At 41.4% G+C, this 10,114-nt stretch overlaps 1 protein-coding gene across 2 annotated transcripts in view; it reads right to left on the reverse strand.

The window, feature by feature from the left end:
• Positions 1 to 10,114, reverse strand: part of DDX42 (DEAD-box helicase 42) — a 32,140-nt gene that overhangs the window by 21,670 nt on the left and 356 nt on the right. For both annotated transcript variants that reach the window (XM_084863775.1, XM_084863774.1), the window contains exons 2-4: positions 9,768 to 10,094; positions 5,977 to 6,213; positions 1,347 to 1,497 (exon numbers count right to left, since the gene is read on the reverse strand). In XM_084863775.1, the coding sequence (XP_084719901.1) occupies positions 1,347 to 1,497; positions 5,977 to 6,197 (372 nt within the window). In that variant the 5' untranslated portion in view covers positions 6,198 to 6,213; positions 9,768 to 10,094. The remainder of the gene's footprint in view (positions 1 to 1,346; positions 1,498 to 5,976; positions 6,214 to 9,767; positions 10,095 to 10,114) is intronic.

Genomic DNA, 10,114 nt, shown 5'->3' on the forward strand with positions numbered 1-10,114 from the left:
AAGGGATTGAGCCACATATAAGATACACAGGGTGGGGCAAAAGTAGGTTTAGAGTTGTGAGTACGTGAAACATAGTTTATTCGTGTATTTTTATTTATTAGTTATTGCATTATTTTCCATATGAACAACTGTAAATATACTTTGGCCCCACCTGTATTTAAGGCTAAAATTAAAGTGAAGACAACATAAACAATGTAACATAAGAAATGGCTGGCAAACACTTATAGAACATATTTGTTAAGCCTACATAAATCCTTTTTTGAAACACTGGCTAAAAATAAATCCTCACATGACTGAGTAGAGAAAAACAAAAATAAATCGTACCTCACAAAATAAAATAAAATAAAATCCTCATCTTGAGTTTAATCACTAGAAAAATTTATACTGAAGATCAGTATACTTTGGCAACATTTACTCCAAGACCAAGATTTAATCTCCAAATTGTTTCAACTACTTGAAATGCCAAGCAAGAGAATCTAGGCCATGCTTGGATACTCCCACTCAAAAAGGGTGATGGCAGCTTACAATTCCAAAAATAAAATTTAAACCTAGAAAATGATTTTTCTTCTAATTCATCACTAAGGATATCTCAAGAAATTATGAGAAATAAACCCCTTTGAGAAATGTCCGTATCTGAAGATTATATATAGACATTTCAAATATGACAAACCTTTATTGCCTTTACTTCTAGAGAGAATCATTTAATATATTCACTAACTTGCTACCATGATACAAAAGCACATGTATGAAAAAAAAAAGGCACATCTATGTTCTGAATAGTTTTGGTAGGTGTTAGAGGCTTTTTATTATTATACTTTTGTATATGTTTAACTTTTTTCTTAAGTAAATAAATAATAAATAAAAAGAAAAATCAGAAATGGGGGGAAAAGGACAAAAGGCAAAATCATAAGAGCCTAGTATGAATAATTTTATGGAGTAGCCAGAAGTTTCAATTTCTACAGGAAAGTCATGAATGCTGATGATAACGTTGGTAGTAAGAAATAATAAACATTAAAAGTAGAGAATACGAATTTGTGATTTTAGCAAGTTCCTTAAATGCAACTGTCTTAAATATGTATTTAATAAACTATAGCTTGAATGAGATAATGTTCATTACATTTAAGAATATACCAAGAATTATTAAAACGAAACACACACAAAAATAATGAGCTACTATGTTCAAGGTTTACAGTGCAAGCGGAAGTATATTTACGAAACTAGAGTATAAGAGCAAAATTCTTTCCCAAAAAGCCAGAAAACAAATTCTGAATGAGGACTGAAGCATTAGATTACTTTGGGCTATTTCTAATCGCTGAGCATTTTAACAAAACAGAGTTGATACTTGCTTCCACTTCAGCCATGAATGCCTCCAAGGGATCATCATCGCTGTCAGAATCTGCTGGCTTGGAATGGAATTGCTGGCGGGTAGGGGAGTTTTCAGCAGGAATATAAGGTAAATCAACATTGCTAGAGTCTTCTTCCTCATCTTCAAAGTATCTGAAAAATAACATGTGTGATTGCTAAAGTGAATGTTTAGTTTGGGTCAGTGAATCTTCCATTTAACAGAAATTTTTATTATGATATACTAGAAGCCTGGTGCTTGAAAATTCATGCACTGGACGGGGGGTGGTCCCTCAGCCTGGCCTGCCCCCTCTCAGAGTCCAGGAGTCTTCAGGTGCAGGAAGCAACCTGGCAATCAGGGGAAGGTGATGCCCCCATCACACCTCTGCTGCTGCCACTGTTGGCAGTGCAAGCCTCAGCCGGCCCTGGGAGGCTGGGAGGCTGAGGGGACTGGGGGATTCCGGAGGCAGGTGTGCCTTTGACATGCGCCTGCTGCCCCGGCTGGGCTCAGGGGATTGGGCGTCGCCATCTCTGAGGGTGGGGCAGTCAATTAGCAAATTACTTCCTACTGGCAGTGGGCACCTCCATCTTTGCAATTGTGTGAGGGTCAATTAGCATATTCCCTCTTTATTAGATAGGACTAGAGGCCTGTTGCATGATACTTGTGCAAGAATAAGCCTTCCTTCCTTCCTCTGGCTTCACTCCTGGCCGCCTGGGAGCCTGCAAATCCTCACTCCTGGTCAGAACACTGCTCCTGTAGCTCCCCCCACCCCCAATAGCAGGCATCACACCCCTCCTGGCCACTCTGCATCTGCAAATCAATCCACCATCTTTTGTTGGGTTATTTGCATGGTCACTCCTGATTGGCTGTGGGTGTGGTGGAGGTGTGATCAATTTACATGTTTGTCTATTATTAGGTAAGATGATACTATTAAGAGATTTAAATTACACAAGTCAAATTAGAGACCTTTAGGCTTTGGCTAAAGATTTCAGTATCCTATCTAATAAATAGGGAATATGCTAATTGACCTTCACACCATTGCAAAGATGGCAGCACCCACAGCCAATAAGGAGGGAATATGCTAACTGCCTGCCACGCCCTCAAGATGGCACCGCCCCACAGCCACAAGATGACGATGCTCAGTCTCCTCAGCCCTACCAGAGAGGCAGGCATGCAACAAGACCGGGGTGGGCCCGGCCTTGCCAAACACCTGCCTCCAGAGTCCCTCGGTCCCCTCAGCCCCCCAGCCGCCCAGGAGTCCCTCGGTCTCCTCAGCCCCCCAGCCGCCCAGGACCAGCCTGAGGCACAGGCAAGCCTTGGATGTCAGCTGCCCAGCCACCCAGGCCACCGAGGCTCAGGTAACCAGGGCCAGCCGAGGCTTGCGCTGCTGGCAGTGGCAGCAGCAGAGATGTGATGGGGCATCGCCTTCCCCTGATCACCAGGTCATCTCTCTCTCCTGAGGGCTCCTGGACTGTGAGAAGGGGCAGGCCGGGCTGAGGGACCCCCTCCAGTTTATGAATTTTCATGCACCGGGCCTCTAGTTACGTAACATTGAAAAAAAGACACAACAGATTCTCATTTCAATAGTGACTCTTCAAATTAATTTCCAATTATTAAGTTTTCAGTACAAATTTAGTATATTATTGTTGAATAGATACAGCAAATATTAAATAATGTATGCTATGGAAAAATTACTTTCAAATGAAATATTAAAAACCTTTAAAATTTTATTCTTATAATTTTTAAAAAATGTTTTAGAGACATATTCATAAAGCTAGGGACTTCCATCATAAGTTCTGGGCTATTTTCTAAGGACCAATAGAAAACTTCTAGAATTAAAAATAAATTCTCTATCTAAAATCATTCATCATACTACTTAAGTATTTCTCCCTCAAAGTCTGGAGAAAATATAACTTTATCACTAACAAAAATCCCAGAAAATACAGCTCTTTATAAACTAAACCAAGGCAAAAACATTTATGCCTTACCTCAAAACTAAATAAAATAGTAATATAACCAAATACTTAATACATATATTTAAATATAGTATGAATATAAATATCTAAATATGGGGAGAAACCAAGATGGTAACATAGGTAAACACCTGAATTTGCTGCCTCGCACAACCACTTCAAAGCTACAACTAAGACAAAACAAACATCATCCAGAACCACAGGAAGGCTGGCTAAGTGGAAATTCTACAACTAGAAGGAAAAGTACTGAGACTCAGAGGAGCTGCGGAAGTGCGGAAGTAAAGTGTAGAGGTAAGAAGGCGCAAGCACAGAGAGGGCTAGCAACTGAGTAGGCGGCTGGCTTTTTCAATCCGCAGGGAGACACAAGCTCCCGATTGCTCTGAAGTGCAGTTATGGGCAGACTCTGGGGACCCAGACTCATATGGGGAGAAACTGGACTGTCTGGCAGCGGGCGAAACTTGAGGGTGGTTTTCTCTCAGAGGTGCTTGCAGCAATTACCGTGGGACACTGAGACCTGGGGGCCTCTTAGGGCAGAGCTGATGGGAAGCCATTATTCTTTGATTTGTCCTGAGACTCCGCCCCACCCCAGCTGTGCATAGAGGGCTTTTGCATATGAATTGCCTGGTCCTTTAAAATCTAAACTTACCTAACAAACTGCAGCTGAGTCAGAAAGACCCAGAACATCCAAAAGAAGGCCCAAGGCCGCACAGCAGCTTGCACTGCTTCACAGCTGGGCCTCATCTGGGCACCTCCAAAACCCAAACAAAGAAATCTGCAGATCTCTCTGGAGCTCCTGCTGGGTGGCATCAGGCAGAGGCTAACTTAGCACCTCCTTGGAGAACCAAGAGCCAGTGTACCCAGGAATCAGAGTATGACCATCCAGATTACAACTCCTCAGATCCATAAGGCAGTGTTTTTCAACCTTTTTTGGGCAAAGGCACACTTGTTTCATGAAAAAAATCACGAGGCACACCACCATTAGAAAATGTTAAAAAATTTAACTCTGTGCCTATATTGACTATATATAAAGTAATTCTCTTGAATAGGAATCAAATAAACACAAAGAAAGTATTTTATAATTACTTTATTATGAAATATTAAGTAAACAAAATAGTGAAAAATTATAAAAATTCTTGTCTTGTCTGCACCTACGGCACACCAGGCAACATGTGCTGCGGAACAGCGGTTGAAAAACGCTGCCATAAGGGACACACTTAGGGGGCAGACTCAGTGAGCACTAAAGCCCTAATGAAGCAAGTCTTGCCTCATAAGAGTGTCTCCATCGTAGATACAGCTGATCCTCACAGCCAATTGGCCTGGAGGTCAATTCCTCCCAGTGATACCAACAACAATCAAGGCTTAACTACAAGACTGTGCACACAGCCCACAAAGGGGTGCACCAAGAGTATCCACCTCAGGTAACTGGGGAGGCTGAGCCATTTGGGCCATATAGGACACCTAGCACACAAAGCCACTCTATCAACACAGGGAAGCAGCCAAAATGCGGAGACCAAGAAACAGGTCACAAATGAAAGAAATAAGAGGATATAGAGTTCAAAACCACTGTTCTAAGGTTCTTCAAGAAGTTTATAGAAAAGGCCAATAAATTTAATGAGACCCTCGAGGATATGAAAAAGGACCAACTAGAAATTGGACTGAAATAAAGAATACTACACAGAGATCCAACAGCAGACTAGAGGATCGCAAGAATCAAGTCAAAGATTTGAAATACAAAGAAGCAACAACACCCAGAAAGCAAACAAAAAACTTCCAGCAGTGTCACTCAACCAGCTAAGAAATTAAGAGATTTCTTCAGACTCAGGAAAAACGGAAATTATAACCTATAGGAATTAGAACTCAAACCCCATCTTTTTATAATAACTACCTTATTAGAGTTAAAAAAAGATAATTGCTAAATACATTTCTTGAGAACTGTGGGCAAAAATCTGAGATTGTTTGCTACCACTATTAAGATCTTTTTTTAAAAAAATTTAAATTCTTTATTTTTTTAATATATTTTATTGATTTTTTACAGAGAGGAAGGGAGAGAGATAGAGAGTTAGAAACATCGATGAGAGAGAGTCATTGACCAGCTGCCTCCTGCACACCCCATACTGGGGATGTGCCCACAACCAAGGTACATGCCCTTGACGGGAATCGAACCCGGGACCTTTCAGTACGTGCTCTATCTACTGAGCAAAACCGGTTTTGGCTAAATTCTTTATTGTTTAAAGTATTATATAAAACTATTAAGATCTTAAAACATAACAGTTTTAAGTACTTGGATGTTGAGGCAAACTGAGTCCCATCCCTACATTCTGACAATGGCCTGTGTTTACAAAACTTTATATAACGTAAATAAAAGACTTCAATTAAGAACTTAAAAAAACCACCACATGAATTATTTAAAAATCTTTTCGGCCATATTTAGGTCTCAATGGCCCCAAATCTTTTTTGGAACAAGGTACAAGCAAGCACACATTATATTCCTTACAAATGAATAAACTCCACAATTTAACTTAGTAGCAACAATTCAGTGAGATAATTTAAAAAGTTATTTTTATTCTGGAAACAAAGTGTATCTTTGCCTCAATTTCTGTTGATGGAATGAATTATCTCAAAGCTCAACCTTTGCTAAATTTATCAGAATTTACTACTTACGCATTTTCTTCATCAAAATTGGCCCGCTTAGATCCAATTTTATAGAAAGAAGGGAGCTGTGGTGGAGCTGACTTCCCAAATCCAGAAGAAGAGCTGGTTGCCCCAAAGGCACTGTGAGACTGTTGTGGGAGTTTTGGTTCTTCCTTCTTTCCAGCACTAATGGCAAAACCTCCAAAGCCAAATCCCCTTTTAGTGCCAGGGCCACCTTTATTCCAGTTCATGGTGTCAATGATTGATCTGTTAGGAACAAGATACATTCATAGAAATTGAACTTTATCCATTGATTTTATGTCTCTCTCAATCTCTACCTACAATTTCATTCTCAACTTTTGCCTCTCTATTAACTTTAACTTTATACTTCAGATATGCAGCATGCTAACTTCAATGAAATGGTCAGGTTTTCCAAAACACTGAAGTAATTTTTATTTTATTGGACTCTCAGTCTAAATGGGAATGCAACATTTAATATCATTCCCTTTAAAAGGATTTGATTGCTAATTTAGTATTTGTTAAGATGCAAAAATACTCCTAAAACAACAAATATTTTGGAAGGTCAGATGTGTGGTATTGCATTGAAAAGAATTAAGCTCTTAAATTTTATTCTCAAGAAGTTTACAGTCTACCAGGAAAACAGACAAAAAGAAAAACACACAAAAACCACAAAAACTATCTACAACTACAATATCATGTAATGCTTGCTATAACAGACTGCGGTGCTATCGGCAATGCTGTCCCAAAATTAACCATTTTCCTCTGGTGATGACATCTCGAAGATTCAAAGAATCAAAATTTTAAAAATAGTTATTTGTAGAAATTACCTATGTTATTATCTCTACTTATGAACCATGCATTTATTTAGCAAATGCACACTAGAACAGTAACTAGAAAGAAACCCCTGTTGCCTTAGTGTTGTTAATTCTATGGTTAAGGGTGCCAAAGAAATTTCCTGAGCTTCAATTCAATCAATTTAAAAACAGTATTTTATAGCATCTTATTAGTCTTGGCTCCAAAAAACCATTTTTATATACAGGTTACCTAAGTTTTATAGAAAAGCAGGAAGCTCAGAAAGCATAAAGGAACAAAATTTACAACTACCTGAAATTTCCTCTCCCAGATATGTATTCTATACTGTTTTTGTTGTTGTTGTTGCTAATCTTCACCCCGGGATAGTTTTTCAGTGACTTTTAGAGAGAGTAAAAGGGTGGGGGGGGGGGAGGGGGAGAAGAACACAAAGAGAGAAATATCTATATGAGACACATTGATTGGTTGCCTCCAGCACGGGCCAGGCATCTTAAGATATGCAACTAAGGTATGTGCTCTAGACAAGAATCTAACTCAGGACGCTTCAGGTCAGAGGCCAATGCTCTATCCACTGTGCCAAACTGGCTAGAGCTCTCCACTATTAAGTTGTACACACACACACACACAATTTGAAACAAAATAAAACCACAGTGTACATATTAGTTACTGATTTCTTCACCTAATGATACACTATGAACATCTGTAATTATCAATGAATATATTTCTCTACGTTTTATCATGTTGTGAAACATATATAGCTAAATCTTTGTGCACACCCTGAATTATTTCCTTAGGATCATTTTTTAAAATGTAATTGCTTAGTCAAAGGAAAAATGCATTCTAATTATAAAATTTCTAATTATAACTTACATTTATGGAAAAGTGTCATTACACCTTAAGTCAAATAAAAAGGGCATAGAACAAGGGGACGATATGATTCAACATAATTCAATGTAAAAGCATGTGTAACACATCCAGAGATAGCTGGAGGGCTGTTAATCAAAATGTTAACTGCAGTTTTTTTATTTTTACTTTCATATCTGTTTAAATGTTTACAACTAATAATAAAAATTAAAATGTTTATAATGGGCTCTGAAGCAAATGTAGAAAACGAGTTCCAAAAATGGCTCTCTCTGATGACATTGGTGAAAGGACCAAGAATAACACGCTCTACTTTCCTGCTTCTCTTCCCCTCCCTCATCTCTCTTAGGTTTTGTTAGAATTATTATATAGCACTTAGTTCAGTTTTAGTATTAAATCTGATTTATACTATGTCAATCTTCAGCCTTAGGCCACCCTTAGGTTCACAGACGGGTCTAAGTTTGATCTCTGGTTCTGGGTGCACGGTGGTGGTGTGTGTGTAGGGGGCAAAAGGAGGTAATAATCCATTTTTCTCTCTCTGGAATCAGTGAAAAATATATCCTGAGGCAATTTAAAAAAATGGAAAATAAGAGCTGATTATATTAATATCATTTTGATAAAAACGAAAATGTAAACTGCACGCACAATACAATCTAAGTCAGATCTTTTCACTCCTCTGCTCAAAACCCTCAGATGGTGCTCATCTCCAGCAAAGCAAAAGTGAAATCCTCAAGAGCCTAAAAGGTCCTGGTAGTTCTGCTCCTTTCCCCAATTCTTATCTTTTTCTTCCCTGAGCGTATCTCTTACCACTCCCTCCTTTGCTCCAGTGCTCCAGCACATCGGGTCCGCTTCCAGGCCTTGAACTTGCTAACCTCTGCCTAGAACATTCCTTTCGGCACACAGGCTGGGCTCACACTCCCTCCCCTGCTTTCAATCTGCTTAAATATTAGGTTATCTGTTTTCCTGACCACCCTACTTCAAAATGCAACACCTTCCCATCTTTCATCCCAGTTGTATTTTTTCCTAAGGCACTAATAATAATCTAATTTACAGTATAATTTATAGATCTACTTACTGTCTCTCTTCCCTCCGCTAGAAAGTAAGTTTCATGAGGGCCGGTGGGGGGGGGGGGGCGGGAGGGAGGAGGACATCAGACCCTAAAACAGTGCTAAGGAATAGGCACATAGTAGGCATCAATAAGAATATTTCTTAAGTGAATGAATTGCAAATGAGGCCATAGAATGCCCCTTCTCGGTAAAGGAAAACGCAATATACTTTTTTTTTCCACCACTGAGAGCCTGAAAATTAATTTTTGTATGAAACACTTATTGCTCACCTCCTATGTGCCAGAACTGGGCTTGGCTCTGAAAAGTTACAGTGACTAAGAAATAATCTCCCCCTTGTCTAAAGGGGGGAGAAGAGATACAGAAACATCATTGCAATAAAACAACATTCAAGGAAGCCAAAGGAAACTGGAGCCTAAAGGAGTAAAGGGCAAACGGGGAATGCTTCACCAAAGTGACAAGGAAGCTATCATTTCCCCTAAACTCTCGACTAATAGCAGATAGTTTCTCTTTACATTATTGGTACGTATGCTTGCAACTCCACATAAATTATTTACTCACATCAAGTAGGCCGCAAAAAAAAGTTTGCGTGACGATGTCAATACTAATCACTATGTACTCAAGGCTGCACACAACATCACCCACTTTGTCATTTACTGTCTTCCGATTTGGCAACTTTTGCCGCTAGAGTTCCCACCCGGTTTGGGGGCTTGCACCCGCCAACTGCTGCCGCCTAGGGTCAGCAGAATCCTCCCGGTGGCCATCCCAGCCTCCTCGGAGCTCCGCAACTTGGAAATCTCTTCCGTAGTCGAGGGGGCGGGCGCTGCCTCCGGAAAGCGCCAACGGGGCCTCCGTAAGAGTTGCGGGGAGAAGCGGGAGCCGCGGGAGGGCGACCCGGCTCGGAAGGACCCCTCCAGGCCCCAGCCCCGCACTCCCGCCCCTCCCCGTCTTCCCAGGGGCTCCGCCGACTCTTTGTTAACTGAGGCCGCGGCTCCCCGGCTTTGGCTAGGCCCCGCAGTTTCCGCCAGGGCGACCAAGGCGTCGCGGCCCCGCGTCCAGACCCACCTCGCACGAAACTGCTGCGGCTGCGGCGGCAACTACTCCCGCCGACGCGGAATCTCACGTCCCGAAGTACGCGCGGTCCAGGCCGCGTCCCGCCGCGCTCCTCCTTCTCCGCCCCTTTCGCCGGCGCTACTCGACCCGTTGCCGCCTGGGGGAGGGGATATACACGCCGGACATGCGCAGTGCAGAGGGCGGGCCGAAGGGCGGGGCCTGGGTCTGCGGGGCTCCGGGCCTTAATGCTCCAGGAGAACGCTTCGCAGACCTCTCAGAACGCTCTGCCGGGCTCTGCTGCTGGGTCAGGGGTGTCCATTGCCTGTAGAGGAAATGGGCCTAGGAGGGGAAGAAAGAAT

The sequence above is a fragment of the Pipistrellus hanaki genome, assembly GCF_964339955.1.
Source record: "Pipistrellus hanaki genome assembly, chromosome: 16".
Lineage (NCBI taxonomy): Eukaryota > Metazoa > Chordata > Mammalia > Chiroptera > Vespertilionidae > Pipistrellus > Pipistrellus hanaki.